The sequence below is a fragment of the Schistocerca piceifrons genome, chromosome 10 (assembly GCF_021461385.2).
Source record: "Schistocerca piceifrons isolate TAMUIC-IGC-003096 chromosome 10, iqSchPice1.1, whole genome shotgun sequence".
Lineage (NCBI taxonomy): Eukaryota > Metazoa > Arthropoda > Insecta > Orthoptera > Acrididae > Schistocerca > Schistocerca piceifrons.
This window is the reverse complement of record NC_060147.1, coordinates 138,083,710-138,108,624: the sequence shown is the minus strand read 5'-3', so window position 1 is coordinate 138,108,624 and position 24,915 is coordinate 138,083,710. Positions and strand designations below refer to the sequence as shown.

The window sequence follows — 24,915 nt, the reverse complement described above, 5'->3', positions numbered from 1 at the left end:
GCTTCAGCGGGCCCGCTTCTATTGGGGGGGATTTCCCTCTCCTACTGCCACCGGAGTCAGTTCTCGCCACCAGCGATGTTTTACGAATCTGTGTATGTCTGAAGTTTGCATCTAACTAGAGCATGAACAGACAACACTACAAAACGCGCTTAAAACATACCCCTTAAATAATTCTTACGGCAAAGTCAACGATTATTTGGATAACATAAGGTGCCGAATGGTAAAGATTTAACTTTTTAAAATAATAAATCATTGTGATTCTACAGTAAACTGCCACACCGGAATTCGTGTTACTGTAAAATGCTACGCCCACAATCTCTGATGGACGGTTGTGACCTCCAGTCATTCTCCTGAGCTCACCGTCTCATTCATTGTGGTGAGGGTCTCAGCGCTCACAAGTCCAAGGGAACAACAACACGAAAGATTCAAGAGAACGGCGGAGCATAGCAAAGGTTGTGTGTGTGTGTGTGTGTGTGTGTGTGTGTGTGTGTGTGTGTGTGTGTGTTTTCGTCAATTAAGATGACATGTCTAACATAATTTTGTAAATAATATATGGATATATGAGCAACTAACAGAATAACTAAGAAGCACAAGGTCGGATGTACTCATTCACCTACTGTGGCGAAACATGGATTTCAGAAGTGACACCGAGCAACACTTCTCATCTGTTATTTGATAATAGTTTAAAGGAAACGCATATGCAGTATCGAGATATGTTGTTGTTCTTCTCTTCAATCCTGAGACTGGTTTGCTGCAGCTCTCCATGCTACTCTATCCTGTGCAAGCTTCTTCATCTCCCAATTCCTACTGCAACCTACATCCTTCTGAATCTGCTTAGTGTATTCATCTCTTGGTCTCCCTCTACCATTTTTACCCTCCATGCTGCCCTCCAATACTAAGTTGGTGATCCCTTGATGCCTCAGAATATGTCCTACCAAGCGATCCCTTCTTCTAGTCAAGTTGTGCCACAAACTCCTCTTCTCCCCAATCCTATTCAGTACCTCCTCATTAGTTATGTGATCTAGCCATCTAATCTTCAGCATTCTTCTGTAGCACCACATTTCGAAAGCTTCTATTCTCTTCTTGTCCAAACTACTTATCGTCCATGTTTCACTTCCATACATGGCTACACTCCATACAAATACTTTCAGAAACGACTTCCTGACACTTAAATCTATAGTCGATGTTAACAAATTTCTCTTCTTCAGAAACGCTTTCCTTGCCATTGCCAGTCTACATTTTATATCCTCTCTATTTCGACCATCATCAGTTATTTACTCCCCAAATAGCAAAACTCATTTACTACTTTAAGTGTCTCATTTCCTAATGTAATTCCCTCAGCATCACCCGACTTAATTCGACTTATCGAGATACACACGGACGGAAAAATAAGTAAATGAAAATCACAACACCAAACAGGAGTCATGTGACGTAAACGAAAGCTGGCAGGCGTGCTTCTACATTTGCAAGACGACACCCTAAATGCAAATTTGTACATCAATCTTCTGATTCGACCTGTTGTTCTGCTATTCGTGAACAGTGTTCCAGGGGTGTTCTCCAACAGGGCAACGTGCTGTAAAGAATGTCAAGATATTGCCGTGGCCTGTTCGATCAGCACATCTATCTCGAGTCAATCACATGTGGGACATCATCACACAACAACATTCACAACCAACATTAACCGTCTTTGTATTGACCGACCAAGTGCAAAAGGCGTGGAACTCCGTCCCACAAACTGACATCCGGCACTTACACCGGTCATAAATGTTCCAACATTTCATATTTGCAATGGCTTATCTCGTGCTTACATTAACTTGTGATCTTTCAATGTTAATCACTTACATATGCTATCTGCAGAAATGTATTCCCACAATTTCTGTTTCTCTACATTAATTATTTTCTGGTGTTACGATTTCTTTCCATCAGCGTATTTAAATGTAGGAGTAAGTGAAACAATCTGTCACGAAGCAATGTATAGGTTCGACGAACGGCATGAGCAGTCACAGACTGGCTGGACAATTCCATCTTCCCTTGTTCAGCTTCGGAAAGACTCGAAGCGATTCGAGTTTCCCCCGCCGGGACACTCACCGCTGAAGTAATGAACCGCTAAGCTTTACATACTCTATCCCGTGTTGAGCACAACTGCTTTTCGATGAATCACTGCGGCTGTGAAAACTTTTCATTGTACTGCGGCACTCCACAAATCGTTTTGCTGTACTGACGTTTCCTGTCACTGAAATATAAAAATGTGTATGTGTTCCCGTGTTGAATGCCTGCAACGCTAAAGGCGGTAAAAATCAACAGGAGTATAAAAGAGTAGTACACGCAGTAAATGTTGCCGTGATGGCCGAGCGGCCGGAGGCAGAAGTCGTGGCGTGGCGTGGCGTGGCGTGGGAGCCGGCGCAGTGTTCCGTTGCCGGACACCGGCTGCAGCGCGTTACACAGAAAATGAGGAACGGCCTTAACGACGTGTTTACTGCTAGGAGTACACTATCACCACCGTTTGCCCGTAAAGATAAGGCTTTTTCTTCTCCTAGCAACATGAATTTCGTTCACTGCCACGCTAGTTCGTTTTTGAGCAACGCATTCTACGAAAAAAATTATTGGTCGGACATTACCAAAGCCGTTATCACAAGACAAAAACTGTTTCACATACAGAGAAATATTTGTTGCTCCTATAACGCGAATTTACGATTTACGTCCTGCCAGTTAATCACGTCTTTATTTGCTGGAAACGGTTATGACCGCCGCCTTCACTTCTACTCTGACAGCCAGCATTTACATTTGCACCTACACTCTGCAGGCCATCTTTTGGCGTGTGGCGGGGGGAATTTTAGTACCAGTACGTTCTGTTCGCTCTCCCTCCCCCCGAACGATTTTTCCTGTTTCATTCACCCACTTGGCGCATAGGAAGAATGATAGGATCTCATAAATCTTTGCAACAAGAATGATTGTCGGCAAAGATCCGTATAAGTCTAATTACTCAGATTCTTTTTCTTTCTGGTCGTTTCGGCAGATGTGTCTGGGGAAAGTACTACGTTGGCCGACTCATTCCGGAAGAATGTCTTTCGGAATTTCAACAGTAAACCGTGATTCGGAATGCCTCTCTTGCAATGTCTGCCAGTGGAGACAGTTGAGTATTTTGGTAACTGCCTCGCGCCGACTAAACGATCCTGCGTGCAAACGCGCCGCTTCTCTCCCTCCCCCTCTCTGTTATGCGTGCTAACGGAGCCAGACTCGAGAATCGACCGAACGACTGTTTTGTAGGCCACTCCTTTCGCGGAAGGATTACACTTCCTCACAATTCTTTGTATGAATCTATCTATCTACGCCTGGTATATGCTTTACCTATAATTTAAAAAAATTCGGAGTAGGTATTAAAATCCATGGAGAAGAAATAAAAACTTTAAGGTTCGCCGATGACATTGTAATTCTGTCAGAGACAGCAAAGGACTTGGAAGAGAATCTGAACGGAATGGACAGTGTCTTGAAAGGAGGATATAAGATGAACATCAACGAAAGCAAAACGAGGATGATGGACTGTAGTCGAGTTAACTCGAGTGATGCTGAGGCAATTAGATTAGGAAATGAGACACTTATAGTAGTAAAGGAGTTTTGCTATTTGGGGAGTAAATAACTGATGATGGTCGAAGTAGAGAGGATATAAAATGTAGACTGGCAATGGCAAGGAAAGCGTTTCTGGAGAAGAGAAGTATGACAACATCGAGTATAGATTTAAGTGTCAGGAAGTCGTTTCTGAAAGTATTTGTATGGAAGTGAAACATGGACGATAAATAGTTTGGACAAGAAGAGAATAGAAGCTTTCGAAATGTGGTGCTACAGAAGAATCCTGAAGATTAGATGGGTAGATCATATAACTAATGAGGAGGTATTAGCCGGCCGGTGTGGCCGTGCGGTTCTAGGCGCTTCAGTCTGGAACCGCGTGATCGCTACGGTCGCAGGTTCGAATCCTGCCTCGGGCATGGATGTGTGTGATGTCCTTACGTTAGTTAGGTTTAAGTAGTTCTAAGTTATAGGGGACTGATGACCATAGATGTTAAGTCCTTTAGTGCCCAGAGCCATATGAACCATTTGAGGAGGTATTGAATAGGATTGGGAAGAAGAGGAGTTTGTGGCACAACTTGACTAGAAGAAGGGATCGGTTGGTAGGACATGTTCTGAGGCATCAAGGGATCATAAATTTAGTATTGGAGGGCAGCGTGGAGGGTAAAAATCGTAGAGGGACACCAAGAGATGAATACACCAAGCAGATTCAGAAGGATGTAGGCTGCAGTAGGTACTGGGAGATGAAAGGAGCTTGCACAGGATAGAGTAGCATGGAGAGCTGCATCAAACCAGTCTCAGAACTGAAGACCACAACAACAACAATTTATCTTATGCAGTCATTGATTGATGTGACTGTTTCCAACGACTTCTTAATAATAGTGTACCTTCGCCACCTTATCGCAGACAACCGCATGGTCCACAAGTGATCTCACGGATGTTCCGGCACTATCCATGATATCATATATGTAGAAGGTGGTCAGAAACAGTCTCAAAAGCTTGTGAGGGTGTTGCAGCGTAGGCTATGATGAGAAGAAAGAAATTCGAAACGTTGCGCCGTTCCCGACTCGATTAGCGCTGAAGTTGGCGACTCAGGCAGTGGCACACCCACATTCAGGCGGCGCGCCAGGTACAGTGACTGTCTGTTGTCGTCACAGCGGAGATGGCGGCGCACCACACCGCCCCGATTTTCCGTTGCTCTCCTGTTCGGTGTTAGGAAACCAAACGGAAAACAAGTCTGACCACACCGTGTCTGGTGGGCCGTTTGAATTTGTGCGCAACTGCCTGATTGCTAATTAACTCGAAAACGCCAAAAGTATCGAATTTCTTTCTTAACAGTTATTTCTCAGCAAAACCTACCCTGCAACACCCTTACAAGCTTTTCAGACTGTTTCTGACCACCTCGTATATTCTAAACAGTAACGGTGCCATGACACTTCCTTAGGGTACTCCCACAACTTTGCATCTTTTCATTTTGTTCGGTTAAGAACTACGTACCGAGTACCGTCTGCTAGGAACTCGCGAGTACAGTCAGAATGCTGGTCGGTTACTGAGTAAGCGTAGCTGCAGGGCTGTACCGAGTGCAGCGCACACACCAGCGTCCTGTCGTGCTTGTCTGCGGCGCTCTCGACTGCATCGATCAACAGAGAGAACAGACTTTTTGAAGATCACCCTACACGGAATCCATGGGTTTTTTCCTTTTTGTTATATAGAGAGGACATTTTCGCTGTCCTACGTCGTACACTGAGGTGAGAAAAGTCACGTAACACCTCCTAACACCGCGTCGCACTTCCTTTGGCGCCAGCTCGGCGTGGTGGGGACTCGGTGAGCCGTTGCAAGTCCCCTGCACAAATACTGAGAGCCGTGCTGCCTCCACAGCCTTCCGTAACTGCGAAGGTGCTGCCGGTGCAGCATTTTCTGCACGAACTGACCTCTCGATTATGCCCCACAGATGTTCGACGGGATTCGTGTCGGGCGATGTGGGTGGCCACTCAACTCGCTCAGGCTGTCCAGCATGTTCTTCAAAGCAATAGCGAACAATTCTGGCCCAGGGGCATGGGACATTGTCATCCACAAAAATTCCATCGTTGTTTGGAAACACGGAGCCCGCGAATCGTTGCAAATGGTCTCACAGTAGCCGAACATAACTATTTCCAGTCAATGGTCAGTTCAGCTGGAGCAGAGGACACAGTCCATTCCATATACACACGGCCCACGCCATTATGTAGCCACTACCAGGTCCTACCAATTGAAATCGAACTCGTATGACCAGACCGCGGTAGTCCAGTCGTCTGTGGTCAAGGCGAGTACAGAAGAGGCGCTGCAGGCGATGTCGTGCTGTTAGCGAAGCTACTCACTTCGCTCACACACAGGATGCTTGCGTACGTGTCACATGTTAGAGTCATATCTAGACTTATCAGGGGCCCCACATCACTCCAACTGCGCACGCCACACGCCATTACAGAGCCTCCACCAGCTTGAACAGTTCCTTGCTGACATGCAGGGTTCATAGATTCACGAGGTTGTCTCCATACCCGCACGTGTTCATCCGCTCGACACAGTTTAAAACGAGACAAGACCGACCAGGCAACATGTTTGCAGTCGTCAACACTCCAATGTCGGTGTTGACGGGTCCAGGCGAGGCGTAAAGCTTTGTGTCGTGCAGTCGTGAAGGGTACACGAGTGGGCCTTCGCCTCTAAAAGGCCATATGGATAATGTTTTGTTGAACAGTTCGCACGCTGACACTTTCTGATAGCCCAGCATTGGAATCTGCTGCAATTCGCGGAAAGGTTGTATTTCTGTTACGTTCAGCGATTCTCTTCAGTCGTCGTTGGTCCCGTTCCTGCAGGATCTTTTTCCGGCCGCAGCGATGTCGCAGATTTGATGTTTTACCGGATTCCTGATATTCACGGTACACTCGTGAAATGGACGTACTGGAAAATCTCCACTTCATCGCTACCTCGGAGATGCTGTGTCCCATCGCTCTTGTGCCGGCTACAATAGCACGTTGAAACTCACTTAAATCTTGATAACCTGCCATTCTAGCAGCAGTAACCGATCTAACAGGTGCGCCAGGCAGTTGTTGTCTTATATAGGCGTTGCCGACCGCAGCGCCCTATCCTGCCTGTTTACACATCTCTGTATGTGAATACGCATGCCTATGCCAGTTTCTTTCGAACTTCACTGTGTGTGTGTGTGTGTGTGTGTCTAATCTTCGTTTGTGTTTTCTACTTATCATGGGTGATAAAATATGAAACTGAAGATGCAGGTGCAGGATTCTGGGCAAGATAACAAGACGGACAAGATGAACAGGCCACTTCTTATGGCAGTTCAGCAACAACGAACGGTTTGGGCGTGACCTTCACCGCTCTGACTGACTGGAGGAAACTGGCTCCCACGTGTCAACCGTCAAGTAATTTTAATCGGACTATAAAAACGCACGTTTCCTCCCTTCTACGTGTGCTAGCCACATAGTGTACGTAAATGACAATTTCAGTACCCGTGAAAGGAGAAGTTGCACGTCCAGACGGTAAGGACATGAGACTTAAAACTTCCATTACAAACAGTGCCATGCAAATTTATTTCATCACTCACACTTCTTAGTAAAGCCCTGAGGTCATTCTTATTACAGGGGGATTTCAATAAGTAATGCAACAAATTTTCTGTCTCGCCCAATTTAGGATGAAATAATGCGCAATTTGTTGTGGGGCATCGTGGAATATTCCCGCTTCAGCTGCTACATTGTCATGGAGTTTGGAGAGGAGGCTTAGTACGCAGCCTTCGAAATGCCGTCTGTTAAGGAGGTGAGTTCCAAGCAAAAACGCCTGATTAAATCAGCAGGACAGAACAGGTAGTTGGAATTGTGGAAAGGGGCCAAAAATGAGCGGCTGTCAGTTACCCTCGTATACATATAACTTTATTTAGTTGCCCAAACATTACAGCGCAAATTTCCGACCTTAACAATCGACTGAATAGGTCACACAATCTTATGGCTTACGGGCACACCCTCGTTAATTTTTAAAACGGCTGAAGACGCATGATTAAAAACACAACTACAATAAATTTTCAAAAGGCAGAAAGCGCAAGGTTTTATCCTTAAATAATGTTTCAAATGAGGCTGAAGGCCCAAATAATCTAATACTTGACAAGTGGGGAATTTTAATTTTAAGACGGCTGAAGGCCCATGATTGAAAAACACAACTACAATGAATTTTCAAAAGGCAGAAGGCCCAAAGCTTTACACAGAAAAAAAATTTAAATGAGGCTGAAGGCCCAAACAATGCAAGACTTGACATGTAAGGTTCAATTCTAAAATGGCTGAAGGGCCATTATTTAAAACCCAACTAAAAGCATACAACTTCAAACCATCGGCTATGAGCCATTAAAATACACAATCAAACACCGATAAGAAAAGGCAGTACAGCCAGCGGCGCTCAGAAGTTCCCGGGGGCCGGTCTGCACTTGAAACATTAACGTTCGCTTAGAGGAGACAGGTAGTCGGCCCAACTATATCCGATCCGCCGGCAACCCAACCAAGAGACAGTCAACGGACCCACCGACAAGACGACTTGCTTTCCACCCGACCAGTACACAAGGAACTCCAAAGCCAACACATAAGAGGCGCAGCCGCCCACAAGCAAGTACACATAAGCTGTCAAAACTACACACACGTGTTGGACAGCGACAACACGGTGAGGAAAGGACACTGCCTGAATTTTACGTCAGCGGCCAGGGCAGGTAACCGGAACACTAACGGCCAGAAGGCGGAAAATTCCGCTGGTGCACTTGGACTTCAAATAACCAAAATACAGCCAAACTTTCGCCAACTCCAACACTCGCTGTTTCTCATGGGAATACCCCCGACAGCCAACGGCACAGTGTGAACAGCCTGGCTTCGGTAATTAAGTCACCACTCAACTGTGGTGTCCCGGGTCGATGAGCCACGAACCCCATAGCAGTCGGAACAGCTCCCACACACTCCGACACTGCGTAGAGACCGCCAGCGGGCCCGGCCCACTGCGCCGCGCGGAGATTTCCTGGCTGATCCACACCAGCCGAGCTACTGCCGCACACCGGCAAGCCGGAAACTATAAGCACCACACCAAAGATAGTACGAGGTGCGAATATCGATACACACCGCTGCTGCCACACGTAGAAAGAGGAAGAACGACGGCATAACCGCAATAACCGCTGGAAACCAAACGCAGTCAAGGTTTAAACCAAAGCAGAGGCCGGGGCCAGCACGGCTCACAAGCAGAGACCTGTTATTGAGTTTCTTTTGGGGGAGAACTAGATCGCAGATATTCGCAGCTTGCTGCAGAACGTGCACGGAGACCGGGCAGTGACCAAAAGCACGGCGGGTCGTTGGGCGAGGCGCCTGTAGTCATCGCAACAAGGTGAGCAGCCCGTCCTGTTTCCCGGGTGCTGCCCGCCTGCAATGTTGGAACGTGCGGAGACACTCATTCGAGGTGATAGGGGGATCACGATGAGACAGCCCGCTGCTCAGCTGGACGCCTCTGTTGGTAGGGCTGACACACTGGCCACCAGTTGGGGTACTCACAAGGGAACCTCCCCATCGCACCCCCCTCAGATTTAGTTATCAGTTCGCACGGTGGATAGGCCTTGAAAAACTGAACACACATCAATCGAGAAAACGGGAAGAACTTGTGTGGAACTATGAAAAAAATAAGCAAAATATACAAACTGAGTAGTCCATACGCAAGATAGGTAACATCAAGGACGGTGAAAGTTCAGGAGCACCACGGTCTCGTGGTATGCGTGAGCAGCTGCGGATTGAGAGGTCCTTGGTTCAAGTCTTCCCTCGAGTTAAAAGTTTATTTTCTTTATTTTCGCAAAGTTATGATCTGTCCGTTCGTTCATTGACGTATCTGTTCATTGTAATAAGTTTAGTGCCTGTGTTTTGCGACCGCACAGCAAAACCGTGCGATTAGTAGACGAAAGGACGTGCCTCTCCAATGGGAACCGAAAAAATTTGATCGCAACGTAATAGGTCAACCGATTCCTCCACAGGAGAACACGTCTGATATATTCTATACGACACTGGTGATGGCATGTGCGTCACATGACAGGAATATGTTGTCGACCCACCTAACTTGTACACTTGGCGAATGGGTAAAAAGATTCTTCTACCTTGCCCGATTTAGATTTTCTTGTGGCTGTGATAATCACTCCCAAAAAAGTTATGAAAACATGAGTTTGTCACATAAACTGCAACAAATGAATGCAACAGTTACACAGTCGCACAGTTTTCCCTGTGCTCTGTCAAAACATATGTTTTTAACGTTTTCAAATTTTTTCGTGTGTAGACCGTCAAATCCTGCATATGTCCAAGCAAATCTGAACATGTCCTGGAATTTTGGAGAGTGAACATGATTATATAAGAAATTAAACATTTCACTCGAGGGAAGACTTGAACGAAGGACCTCTCGTTCGGCAGCTGCTCACGCTAACTACGGGACCACGGCGCTCCTGAGCTCGCACTCTCCATGATGTTGCCTATCTTGCACATGGACTACTCAGTTTGTATATTTTGCTAATTTTTTTCATAGTTCCACACAACTTCTTCCTGTTTTCTCGATTGATCTGTCTTCAGTTTTTCAAGACCCATCCACTGTGCCAACTTATAAGTAAATCTGAGGGGGATGCGATGGGGAGGTTCCCTTGTCAGAAGTCTGCGCCTGCTGGGTCCGTAGCCACCTAACAGAAGGTTCAAATGGTTCAAATGGCTCTGAGCACTATGGGACTTAACAGCCATGGTCATCAGTCCCCTAGAACTTAGAACTACTTAAACCTAACTATCCTAAGGACACCACACAACACCCAGTCATCACGAGGCAGAGAAAATCCCTGACTCCGCCGGGAATCGAACCCGGGAACCCGGGCGCGAGAAGCGAGAACCTAACAGAAGACTGTTAAGGGCAACGAAGGACCGTCTGTACGGAACTGTTTGCACGTTACGAGGCTGATCGTGATAATGTGTTCATCAATTCGAACTGGAAGCAGGACGGCAATGTAGACTGGCGCCGCACCTCCAAAGAAATGGTTCAGAGCGGTAAAGTCGTGGGAACAGTGTTCTGGGACTCTGAAAGAGTTGTTCTGTTTGATGGCGTCCGTCGTGGTGCAATGATCAGCTCTGAAGTGTGTTGTGGCACCATCAGTGAGCCGTGGCGGCTGGCGCTAGGGTGTTCTACTTGCATCGCTGATATCGATATTCGGCTGTCCTGCTATCTTTGACTTCTCCCCCCGGCGGGTTTTCCGGGTGAACGTGTGACGGGACAGTCTCCGGTCGGCCTTCATCGAGCCAACTTGAGTGGAAAACAAACCGCCGTCCCTAACCGTGGTGCCCGGGCCTCGCCGCGCTCGCCGCCCTCGTCTTTTGTCGCTCCGGATGTTCGGTGCCGATCATTGGGCGCCTTGGCGTGCAAAATTGTGCTTGCTTCGTCGTGTCACGCTGAACTGCTTCCCAGCTCGTAATTTGCAAGCTGCAAGTTATTTCGTGTTTAACTAAGAAGATTGTTGAAACCTATTGTGGCATGGGTAGCTGCCGGAGATGGTTCTGATCTTGGTTCCACAGTGGCTATTTTAAGGAGGATGATCTTCCTCATTTCGTTTCTCATCATTTGTGGAGTGTGTGTTTTAAGTGGTTTTCATGCAAGTTTTAACTTGTGATAGGACATACTGACCGCTTGGGGATAGGTTGCCGTAGAGTTAATGGTTCAATCATTTGTCACGGCAGGATTTGCTATGTTTATTTAATGTTCAAAAAATGGATCTGAGCACTATGGGACTTAACTTCTGAGGTCATCAGTCCCCTAGACCTTAGAACTACTTAAACCTAACTAACCTAAGGACATCACACACATCCATGCCCGAGACAGGATTCGAACCTGCGACCGTAGCGGTCGCGCGGTTCCAGACTGTAGCGCCTAGAACCGCTCGGCCATCTCAGCCGGCTTATTTAATGTTGAAAGTGCCTTAAGGCAACTGCAAGTGAACTCTAAGTTTCCTGCTAATTTACTGGGAGACGGGCACTGTTAGAGTATTTCTCCATAGGAATTTGGGGGCATGCTTATTATATATTCCAGTGTGGCTGTGATTTGACCTTGTTTTCATTGCAATCTATTTGTGCTGCACGCTATCTGTTATGTCTGTTCGTTTCCTGGCGTCGGTGCGGTTATGAATTCTTGACAGGACCGCGCATTGTGAGGCCGGTCGGACTATATGTAAATATATACCGCCTGCTATGTGAGCCTCTGCACAAGCCGTGGGGAGTGAACGCTCGAGTTGGCTGCCGGCCGTAGCGTTATTGCTTCCAAATACTGCTGTGGGCCTTAACGCTGTTCTCTAAAGTTAACTGAGGCCACTCTGTCAATATTAGCGTTTCTCTAAGTTATTTTGCTGGTTATTACTAGCCATTCTCATTCAACACATATGTTAATCATTTATGTGTCTTTAATGAACTTGCAACTTGTTATTTTTCCTGTGTGCCAGTTTTGCGACCTTGGTTGGCCCACTTTGCATTTTTAGTATAAGCATGTTTCACTGTGGACCTTTACGTGGGCAGTTCAGTTTTATTAATCTTTAAGATCTTTGTTTTTTAATGAAGTTGTGGTACTATGTGGCTGTGTAACTTTGGGTTGCAAGTGTATAGTGTTACTAGCCTTTTGAGATATGGTTAAACAAGAACGATTGTTCATGATTGATTACTCACCATGCCTACTATCTATGTTTTTGCTTGCCGATGCAAAATATGATTCTTATTCGTGTTTATGTAATTCAATTAATGTGAAAATTTGTATATTGCATCAGCAGGAGGACAAATGTCCGAATTGAAGTTCATAATAAAGTCTGTTCGAGTGAAATTAAAACTGCAAAACAAACACAAGCTTGTCCACCACCAGTGATCCTGGGCTTGCTATTTTCTTTAAATAACTGTGGTGAGATCGTAATTTTGATTTTCTAAAGAATTGAAATGTAGTACCACGGTTCAATCAGGAAATTGAAGAGACTACTACAACCTGTTCGTCGCCACAAACGTGCAATGCAAGGCTCCACACACGTCTGCGCACCGAAAGGAGCCCACAGAACTTCGTACGACTGTTCTTCCCCATCTACCCTGCAGCTCGATCTCGCACCTCCCGTCTGGTCCAGTGAAGGACGTAGTCCGCGGGAATCTGTACGTGGATGATGGGGAGGTTATTGACGCTGTAAGACGTTGGCTCCTGCGTCGACCAGTAGGGTGGTACCGTGCGAGTACACAGGCCTTGCCAGTAAGGTGGCGTAAGGTCACCGCACTACGCGGAGATTATGTTGAAAAATAGGGTTGCGTAGCTAAAACAGTGCGGGATAATATGGTGTATTGGAATCCGGAAAAAAACCAACCTGCTTTCAGAAAGAAAAGTGTTACATTACTTACTGATCACCTCTCGTACATCGCTGCTCATATTCAGCGGGACTATCTTTAAGACACGTTAAGTTCACGAACCGTAGGTGGAACACTTGTAAATTGTCGTAGCTGCGTTGGGAAAGTACCAGAGCTCCAAGCGCTAATAGAAAGCACTGCTCCTGAAATCTATATTGGCTCTGAAAGCTGGCTAAAGCCGGAGATGAGTTCAGCGGAAATTTATGCGAAGGACTTAACCGTGTTCTGAAAGGTGAGGCTAAGTACAGTTGCGGTGGCGTGTTTGTTGCTGTTAGTAGTCAGTTATCTTGTAGCGAAGTTGTAGTTCCTGTGAGTTACTATGGGCAGAGGTCATTCTCGGCAACCGGAATAAAGTAATAATTGGATCCTTTTACCGACCTCCCAACTCAGAAGATACAATTGCTGAAAGGTTCAAAGAAAACGAGTTTCATTTCAAACACGTACCCGACTCATACAATTATAGTTGGTGGTGACTGAATTTACCCTCTATATATTCGCGAAAAGACATGTTTAAATCCGGAGGTACGCATAAAACATCGTCCGAAATTATACTAAGCGCTTTCTCTCGAAATTATTTCGAGCAATTATAATACTTCGTCAGCCCATCCGAATACTAAACAGTTTTGAAAATACACTTGCCCTCTTAGCAAGAAATAAGTCTCACCTAATAACGAGCATCAAAACGGATACGAGGATTGCTGAACATAGGATTGTCGTAGCGAGACTAAATACTAATTTCCAACTCCATCAAAAATAAACGAAAAATATTCTTAGAAATCAGGTAAAAATTCACTTGACGCCTTCCTGAGAGACAATCTACACGCCTTCAAAATTAATATTGTAAGTGTAGACCAGATGTGGCTCGAATTCAAAGATACAATATCGGCAGCAGCTGAGAAATTTATACCAAATAAATTATCAAAGGACTGAGCACTGTTGCAGAAACAACGAAACAAACATGCCAAATTCAAACGAACGCAAAATCCCAAAGATTGGCGACGTTTTACAGAAGCTCGAAATTTAGCACCGACTTTAGTGCGAGATGTTTATAATAGCTTCCACAACGAAACTTTGTCTCGAAACCTGGCAGAATATCCAATGAGATTCTAGTCGTGTGTAAAATGTGCTAGCGGCAAGGCACAATCAGAGCCTCCTCTACGTGACAGCAATGAAAATACTATCGATGACAGTGCTGCTAAAGCAGAGTTACTTAACACAGCCTTTCAAACTTCTTCCACCAAACAAAACAAAGTAAATATTCCATAATTCTAATCAAGAACACCTGCCAACATGAGTAACTTAGAAGTAGCTAGCCTTGGAGTAGTGAAGTAACTTAAATCACTTTATAAAAGCAAGTCTTCCGGTCCAGAGTATGTACCAATAACTAGATTTCTTTCAGAGTATGCTGATGTATTAATAGCTCCATACTTCACAATCGTACACATCCGCTCGCTAGACAAAAGGTCAGTACCCAAAGACTGGAAAGTTGCGCAGGTCACACCAATATTCAAGAAGGTAGTAGGAGTAGTAGTAGTCCACTAAATTACAGGCCCGTGTCATTAATGTCAAAATGCAGCAGGATTTTGGAACATATACTGTGTTCGAACATTATGAATTACCTCGAAGAGAACTGTCTACTGACACATAGTCAACATGGATTTAGAAACATCGTTCTCGTGAAACACAGCTGCCTCTTTACTCTCACGAAGTGTTGAATGCTTGAGTGCTATTGACAAGGGATTTAAAACTGATTCCGTATTTCTGGATTTCCAGAAGACTTTTGACACCGTACCTTACAAGCGGCTTGGAATCAAATGGCGTATTTATGGAATATCGCATCAGTTATGTGACTGGATTCGTGATTCCTGTCAGAGTCAGCAGTAATTGACTGGAAGTCATCGAGTAAAACAGAAGCTATTTCTGGCGTTCCCCAAGTTAGTGTTATAGGCCCTCTACTGTTCTCCATCGATACAAACGATTTGGGAGACAACTTGAGCAGCCCTCTAAGGTTGTTTGCAGATTATTCTGTCGTTTATAGTCCAGTAAAGTCATCAGAAGATAAAAAAAATTGCAAAACGGTTTAGCTAAGATATCTGTATGGTACGAAAATTGACAGTTGATCCTAAATAATGAGAAGCGTGAGGTCATTCACAGGAGTGCTAAATGGAATTCGGTTACACGATAAACCAATCGGATCTAAAGGCTGTAAATTCAACAAAGTACCTAGGATTTACAATTACGAACAACTTAAACTAGAAAGAGGTCACAAAAACTGTTGTGGGGAAGGCGAACAAAAGACTGCGTTTTATTGGCAGAACACTCAGAAAATATAACAGATCTACTTAAGAGACTGCCCACACTACCCTTGTCCGTCCTCTTTTGGAGTACTGCTACGCGTTGTGGGATCCTTACCAGACAGGATTAGCGGAGCACATTGGGAAAGTTTTGCAGCACGTTTTGTATTATCGAGAAATAGGGGAGAAAGTGTCACTGATATGATACAGGATTTAGGATGGATACCATTAAAATAAAGGCTTTTCTTGTTGCGACCGGATATCCTCACAATCGGAGGTCGCACAGCGCAAAATTTACTGTGTATGTGTGTGTGTGTGTGTGTGTGTGTGTGTGTGTGTGTGTGTACCTGCAAGTTTGAACACACGACCATACAAAATATTTATAAAGGAATTATCTATTCCACCATCAGAAACTGTTTTGCATGAATAAATAAACAGTAAATTGCGATCGATTGATGCTGTGACACAGAAAGTAACTTACAGTTTGTTGCTACATGTTCGCTGCCACGTTCGCAAATCTAACCAACTCGCTCCTGAGAGTGAGGGCTCTTGTACATACCTAACATCAAATGTTACGCAGCATACGTATATTACATTAATTAGGAAGTCCCAGAATATTTTAGAAAACTTTAAGGTGAATACATTAATGACTTACCATTCCACATTTATGAAGATGCAAAGTTAGTTCTTTTTGCTGTTGACACAAGTATAGTAATAACATCCAAAAACCAAGAACTAAGTGATGTAATTGTAAATGATGTTTTTCACAAAATTATTAAGTGGTTCTCAACAAACGGACTCTCTTTAAATTTTGATAAAACACAGTATATACACTTTCGTACAGTAAATGGCACAACTCCAGTAGTAAATATAGACTTTGAACAGGTCTGTAGCTAAGGTAGAATTTTCAAAATTTTTAGGTGTGTCCATTGATGAGAGGTTAAACTGGAAGCAACACATTGGTGGTCTGCTGAAACGGCTGAGTTCAGCTACGTGTGTTATTAGGGTTATTGCAAATTTTGGTGATAAGAATCTCATTAAATTAGCTTACTGTGCTTACTTTCATTCACTGCTTTCGTATGGCATCATATTCTGGGGTAATTCATCGTTGAGTAGAAAAGTATTCATTGCTCAAAAACGTGTAATCAGAATAATTGCTGGAGCCCACCCACGGTCATCCTGCAGACATTTATTTGGGATCTAGGGATCCTCACAGTAATCTCACAGTATATACATTCACTTATGAAGTTTGTTGTTAATAATCCAACCCAGTTCAAAAGTAATAGCAGTGTGCATAGCTAAACACCAGGAGAAAGGATGATCTTCACTATGCAGGGTTAAATCTGACTTTGGCACAGAAAGAGGTAAATTATGCTGCCACACCTACCAAACAGCATCAAAAGCCTGACAGATTGCCAACTAACATTTAAAAATAAATTAAAAGAATTTCTAGATGACAACTCCTTCTATTCATTGGCTGAATTTTTAGATATAAATTAAAGGAACAAAAGAAAAAAAAAAACAAAAAAACATAAAAAACATTAGTGTCATGCAATATTTTGGGTAATGTAATATCTTGTACAGACATCTTTTATTAACCTGACACGTTCCACATCATTACGAAGTGTCGTATTCATGATCTATGGAACAAGTATTAATCTAATCTAATATAATCTAAGATGTTTCCAGGTAGCAAGACGGTCAGTAGCCACATCTGACAAACATTTCAAAAAAATGGTTCAAATGGCTCTGAGCACTATGGGACTTAACATTTGAGGTCATCAGTCCCCTAGAACTTAGGTTAGTTAGGTTTAACTAGTTCTAAGGACATCACAAACATCCATGCCCGAGGCAGGATTCGAACCTGCGACCGTAGCGGTCGCGCGGTTCCAGACTGCAGCGCCTAGAACCGCTTGGCCACTCCGGCCGGCGACAAACATTTCACATCCACTTCTATTCCATTGCCAAATTTCTACTTAAAAACTGGTAGACATTAAAAAAAGTATAACTACATGAGTAGGTCTAAAAATAATAATGATGTGTTCATCAGTGTTAACACTATCCATGTATACATATCAAGTAAGCGGTAAGGTTCCACATTTCGATGAACGAAGAATCGTTCATATGACCTATGAAACTAACTAACCTGTGAGAGACCTTCAACTGAATTTTTTTTAAATCTGTTGTATGTAAAACCTGGGGCATTCACTGTATTGAATTTTGTATATGACAGGTAAGAAGGGAATTCAAGAGTCGTTTTTCTGAGGATTGCTCTGAGTACATAGTAAATAAGTCATACAAGCCAACTTTCATAGAACGTCTTGACGTCGAAACACACACTCTTCCTTCGCCATCTTTACTTAATATGGAAATTTGACACGTAGTTGACAAGGGCTACAAAATGAACCTCTTAGAAGAGCTTGAATTATATAAACATTTCCGCCAAAATTCTAAAAATATCCTGAACGATGATTAACTCACATAGAAAAATAGACAATGTTTTTATTCTACAGCGTCTATTATAAAACAATGTAAATTGTTCTATTTTATGAAGGTACTAATCGCAGCAATATGTACTGCAGAAGTGTATGGCATATTCCCCGTATTACATACAAACTTGCGCTCGCATTTTTAAGTGAATCCTTCTGCTCACAATTCAGTTACACCAGTTGAATGTGCGGTTGTGTCTATTGTACTCAATATTTTACTCTTACTCTACACACTGCGTGTGTCAATTTATAGTCGATCTCGAGATTCGCATGCCATAGGGAGGGGCACTGGTCAGCACACCCCACTAGTGGTCGTTATCGACTACTCAAAATAGATAGTAGGTCTTCATTTGGCCTCACGGGGCTGAATGTACTCTGTTGCAGACCCCCACTATTGAGAAACCCTGGCAGTACCAGGACTCAAACCTGTGCCCTACGTAAAGGTGCCACACAGGCTGCCCACTGAGCAAAGGAAGGGGCCACAGCCTCCATCTACAATATCAGATGCTTGACTTTTACACGCTGAATTGCTAATGAGTTATTATAACGCTTTTCCTGCTTACTAATATTTATCAGGTTTTAATTAACACTCAGGCACGACCAACACCGACTGAAAGGAAGGCCTCGGCGCTTGTTGGTGACGTCACGTCAGCTAGGCACGGCGAACGCCAGGTCTGTTGCAGGCAGAAACGCGTGGGCGAGCTTATCACTATAAATCTCTTATTTTTGGACAAACTGTTTGGTATTGTTTTGGATTCTGCAGTTTTATTTAGATGAAAGATTTTCTTACTATCGCAAAGTTACAAATGAAGATCATAGTTCTGTATTACTGAATCCTGTCGAAACAAACGTAGATCAATGAGAATTACTTTGCCCCATTGCAAGCTTCGTAAATTTTACATTCAAGAAACTATATTTACTTCATCCATTTTGTTATCGAAACTTACCCTAACCCCCTTAGAATGAACTCGTTTCTTTTATTTATTTATTTATTTATTTTCGTTTGACATCATCACTGGAAATGTGAACTAATTTACGTGTAAATGTCCAACTGTTGCCAGCCATTAGATTACAGTCGTTTTCAACGAAAGGAATTCTAAACAGGAAACAAAACAGCTTCATACGTCGAAAATACTGCTGAGCTTAAACTTTTTTAAACATGCACATTAGAAAAGATAAATATTCCCCTCTTGCAACTGAAAGGAGGAACTTTATAAGATAAAAAAAATTTATTTTATAAAACAAGTATCTCTCTTTTGCCTCTTCTTCTGTCCCCCACCCCCTCCTCAAACGTGTACAATCGCAAGATATTTCATTAACATTCAGTGCTCCTCACCCCATAGTAAACAATGATGCCTAAAGAAGAGCACCAATATGGTCACAGTTTCTTGTAAAAGCAACCCAGTACAAACGTAACTTCCTGAGATTTACAAAGAAGGTAAAGAAGCACGAATTCTATTGCTGCTGGACCATGAAGTTGTTTTTGTACGTCAATCCTTAAAACAGGTGGAAATTTAAGTTCAGGAGTACACTATTTGTTAAGAAGTGTAATGAACTGCACAATTAATTGATTGCAGAAATCTCTCAGAACAATGTGTGTTAGTCAACTACCGCCAATAGTTTCACATTTTCCTGTGTCAGGGAGGGAGACACCACCATTATGAGTATGCCTGCAACAGACCTGGCGTTCGCCGTGCCTAGCTGACGTGACGTCACCAACAAGCGCCGAGGCCTTCCTTTGAGTCGGTGTTGGGCATGACACGCTTTCTGAATATGAGGGCCGACCGACCGACCGACAGACAGACAGACAGACAGACAGACAGACCGACAGACAGACAGACAGACAGACAGACAGACCGACCGACCAACAAAACCGACCGACCAACAAAACCGACCGACCAACAAAACCGACCGACCGACAAACAAACAAACAAATAAACAGACCGACAGACCGACCAACAAACAAACAAACAAACCGACCGACCGACCAAATTTGTGGCAGCCTACACACGTTCTGACCGGCCGCACTCGACGATTACAGCACCGTTCCGTTGGTGTGATATATTTTCTGAAGCTCATTGAGTTTATGTTCTACGAGGTCAGTAGAGTTTACACGGTTGTACACAGAAACGAAAACGGGCTTTTGACTGGTACAGAAAGAAAAAGCTTTCGCTGTGGGCAGAGAAGTGGCTCATGTGAGGAAAGAAATTCACCCATCACCCATCCCATCTTCCGTAAGGAAGCTGCTTGCTTAAGCAGCTGGGAGCCGATGATTTCCTTAATTGTCTATGAATAGATGAAGCATGCTTTTCGGAGCTGCTGAAAGTTCAAATGGCTCTGAGCACTATAGGACTTAATTTCTGAGGTCATCAGTCCCCCTAGAACTTAGAGAACTATTTAAACCTAACTAACCTAAGGACATCACACACATCCATGCCCGAGGCAGGACTCGAACCTGCGACCGTAGCGGTCGCGCGGCTCCAGATTGTAGCGCCTAGAACAGCTCGGCCACTCCGGCCGGCCTGCTGAAAGACATCAAACCATTCTTAACGAAACGAAACAGCCATGAAAGAGGCTGTAAGCTGCCAGGAGAGGCTGTCAGCCACTTGTGAAACTTAAGAGAATTCAGCGTGACTGATAGTTGACAGGCAAAGCAAACTGAATAAAAAAGAGGACTTCATGTAAACTTTATTGATTTGTTTGTGTATGTAGCATGAAAATGCCCCTGTAAGTTTAAGAAACTCAGTTCAGTTTCGAAGAAGAAACACTACACATGATGGTGGCGCAAATCATGTAATGAATAAATTGCCCGATCCTAATTGAACATCCTGTTCCCTATGTTGTAAGCCAGTCCTGGGTAAATTTTTCTAACACGCTCCTTGTACTTTACACACATTTGTGGCCATGTTCTAATGGTTTGTGCCCGCCTCAGTGGCAGATATCGTTAACACACGGATTGTCCGTTGACGCTCGACGCTGAAGTAAGCCGGTTCGAATCCTGATGACGAATGAAATTTTCACTGTCAATGTCTTTTGGCCAAGGAGAGGGTTGGTGATGGGATGGGAAATACTAGACATGGTTTAATAGCCACGTTAGAAGACTGATATGTAAACGAAGAGAGCTTCGTCGCAGATTCAAGAAAAGTTAAAGCCTGGCTGACAAACAAAATCTGAACGAAGCGAAAATGAGTGCAGGGTGAGCAATGAGAGAAGCGTTCAATGGCTTTGCAAGTAAAATTTTGTCAATTGAGCTTGGCCGAATATGAAGTCAGCAAGCGTTTCGAAATCATGTATTCATTCACTCAGAGACCATACTGCCACCGAAACGGAAAATAACAGACAGAAGGCCGAAATACTGAATTCGAAATCGTTTCACAGCGCAAGATCGTAACACAGTCCTCCTTTCAGTCATCTTACGAACATAGAAATGGGAGACATTGAGATAGCCAATCGCGGAATACATATGTAGTAGTGAAAAAGCACCAGGAATGGACCAGATACCTAAGAGTGTGCAAAGATTATGGAAAACAACTTGCTCCCCGTCTAGCAGAAGTTTATCGTAGAGCGCTGGGGCAACGAAGGGTACCTAGCGCCTGGGGAAAAGCGCAGGTCATTCCAATTTTCAGGAAGGTTCAAAAAATGGCTCTGAGCACTATGGGACTTAACATCTGAGGTCATCAGTCCCTTAGAACTTAGAACTACTTAAACCTAACTAACCTAAGGACATCACACACATCCATGCTCGAGGCAGGATTCGACCCTGCGACCGTAGCAGCAGCGCGGTTCCGGACTGAAGCGCGTAGAACCACTATGCTACAGCGGCCGGCCAATTATGTAGTAGAAAGGGGCAAAAGCTCTTTAAGACTATTCGCGGATGGTTCGGTTGTTCATAACAAAGTAACAATGCCAGAGGACAGTACCGATATGCAAAATGACCCACAGAATATTGAGAGGCTCTGGCAGTTGACCCCGAACGTAAAACAATGTTAACATTTTGCGTATATATTGGAAAAGGAATGCACTACAGTGCAACTACACTGTTGTTGGAAACAGTATTGGTTGGTTGGTTGGTTGATTGGTCGATTTGGGAGAGGGGACCATCCAACGAGGTGATCAGAACCATCGGATGAGGGAGAGATGGGGGAAAGTAAATCGGCTGTGCCCTTTTAAAGGGACTGTACCGGCATTTGCTTGAAGCGATTTAGGGAAATGACGGTAAAGCGAAGTCAGGATTGGGGCGCGGGTGTGAACCGTCGTCCTCCCAAATGGGAGTCCAGTATGCCAACCACTGCATCACCTCGCTCGGTGGAAACGCTATCTACTGTAAAATATGTAGGAGTAATTGTTCTGGGCGGCCGTAAGTGGAAGGACCACATAAAACAAATAGCAGGAAAAGGAGATGCAGGACTGAGATTCATAGAAAGAATGTTAAGGAAATGTAACTCGTCGACGAAGGAAGCTGCTTATGAGGTGCTTGTTCGAGGGACTCTAGAGTATTATTGTTCATCAATAACGGATGCTTGCCACGCAGGACTGATAGAGAAGATCCAATGAAGAGCGGCGCATTTCGTCTCTGGATCGTGTGGTCGACGCGAGAGCGTTTCAGTGGTGCTCCAGTGGCAGACACTGCAACAGAGGCGTTGTCCATCACAGAGGGGTTTACTAGTGAAATTTCGAGAGAGCTCTTTCCAGAAAGAGTCAAACGATCCTTCCACATGCATCTCACCAAAAGACCACGAGGAGAAAATTCCAGAAATTAGAGCCAATACGGAAGCTTTCCGACAATCATCCTACCCACACGCCAATCACGAGTGGAACAGGACAGGAGGATGATCAGCTAGTGGTAGCACAAGTACCGTCCGCCAAACACCGTCATGTATCTTGCACAGTATCGATGTAGATGATAATTTCTGGGATTGCCCCTGCTACCCGTCACCTAGGTGGGTGTGACCTGAGCCATCTTGCAACCTCCTCTGCACGTACCGTGTTCTGGGCCTGAGGTATGTTGCTTCAGCCTCCACACCGACTCTCGCTTTCCGCCTGCCCCCAACCAGTTCCCTGACACCAACATACACGTGCGTGTGTGTGTGTGTGTGTGTGTGCGTGTGCGTGTGCGTGTGCGTGTGCGTGTGTGCTGCTGGCGCCTGAGGCAGGTGACCGGATGAGCCGACCCCAAGCGAGCTGACGCATTTTTCCGTAAGCGACACTCTGACTGTAAAGTGGGAAATGACCGACAAATTTCATTTCTCATTTAAAGTTTTATCTGCCGCCAGATCCTTACCAGTTTCCTCTTTGTCTTATTTGAGTAATTCTGTAGGCTATCTACACCAGCACACGTGTAGCCCACACCACACTGTACGGCCGTACCTGATGGTTATCTGTATAACAGCTTCTGGGAGCCCCAAAAACGTGTTCATATATACTCGAAGACAGAGTCGTCGGATGTCCTGCGGGGTATCGTGCAAAATTCCGTCCAGTTGCCGTGTTAGGTCGTCAAAATCCCTGGATAGTTGGAGGGCCCTGCCCATCACTCAGACGGGTGACCGTCCGGGTCTGCCAGGCGCTGTTCGCAAGCGGGGTGCACTCAGCCTTTGTGGGGCCGACTGGGGAGCTACTGGACTGACGAGTAGGGACTCTGGTCACGAAAACTGGCGACGGCCGGGAGGGCGGTCTGCTGGCCACGTGGATCCGCATCCAGTGACGCCTATTATGAGGATGACACGGCGGTCGGTCGGTCGCGCTGCGTCTTCCGAGGGTGTAGCTGGTGTGAGGAACAGGACAGAGAACTCACGTTGATGTCTCTGGCGCTGAATTCCTGTTTATGTGCTTGTTGCGTCAGCAGGTGTACTCACGTGGCGCAGTTACGGGCCACAACTCTTCAAACAGTTTGTTTACAGCTTTGTCGTTTGTTGTTTTACCTACATTATCTCACGCCTGATTCTGTAGTCTACGGTGCTGTCACTATATTTTGATCCCCAAATGCACTGGATTACTATTGTATGACAGCACCGGCCCCTTTTCTCTGTTTCAGGTGAGTTGCAGCACCTACGCTACACTACTGTACACTTCACTACACTAGGCGAGCCGAGACGCGTGTTTTCCGCGGACAGCAGGTAAGGTGAGGTCAGGCACCGCCAGCACGCTAGAGTTGCCACTTGCCGAGGCAGGAGGACCACCAGCCGGGGTTTGCCGTACAGCCAGTGCTGCGCGGTCTCGGATCCGTATCGAAAGTATTACTTCTCAAGTCAACATACCTCTTTCTCAACACAAACTAATCGTGCAGGGATCAAGGAGATGTCGTTAGAAATGTTTCGAACCGGCTTCTGAAATTGCATACCGATTTTGCGCTAAAACTTACTATTTGTGGAAAATTTTAACGTAAAAGAGACTTAACTAATACAGGCAAAAGGACATCATGGATGCCCAGCTTCGTACCTATATTTTACGATGCTCAACTAAAGATTAGGCTGATATCAGCAAATAAGGCACACTTCGCCTCGAGTACTTTACTCCGGTCAAGACTCCTCAGCCGCCCAACAAAATTCACTGTTTATAAAACCCTTGTTAGACCAGGTATCACTTACCCTTCGCAAACATGGCCCTCGACTGAAACCGAAGCGAGGCTGCTCCACGGATCTGAAAGTTTTGACGAGAATAACCGACCCTGTGTATGACAGAGTACAATAGAGGAAAAGGTACAATGCAGAATTGTACACTATACATCCCGATGCTTCTGTAACAAAAATCATACGAGCAGCAAGGATAAGACGGGCAGGTCATGTGGCTAGAATGGAGGAGTCTGAGGTGATGAAAAATATCCTCTTCGGTAATCCAGGAGGGCAAAGAAGGAGAGGTCGAACTCAAGCAAGATGGCCGGATGGAGGGAGTGCAAGAAGACCTACGGATGCTGGAGGAGGGCGGCACGTGACCTAGATGGATGGCGGAAGCTCGGTGGGAACGCCAAGGCCCATCCTGGACTGTAGCGCCACGAAAGAAGAAGAAGAAGAACAACTTATTAATCACGAATAAGAGACTCCCTTTTCATAGTGTCTTATTATAAATACCATTTTATTTGTTTTAAAGTACTTATTAACTGGATAATTTATATGAAGTATTGTCATAGAT

The 24,915-nt window shown here is 44.7% G+C and overlaps 1 protein-coding gene across 1 annotated transcript in view; it reads left to right on the top strand.

Moving 5' to 3' along the window:
• LOC124718775 (translation initiation factor IF-2-like) overlaps positions 1-23,883 on the top strand; it is a 260,687-nt gene extending 236,804 nt beyond the window's left edge. The window contains exon 5 of the mRNA XM_047244387.1: positions 23,822-23,883. Within this exon, the coding sequence (XP_047100343.1) occupies positions 23,822-23,825 (4 nt within the window). The 3' untranslated portion in view covers positions 23,826-23,883. The remainder of the gene's footprint in view (positions 1-23,821) is intronic.
• The last annotated feature ends 1,032 nt before the right edge of the window (positions 23,884-24,915 follow it).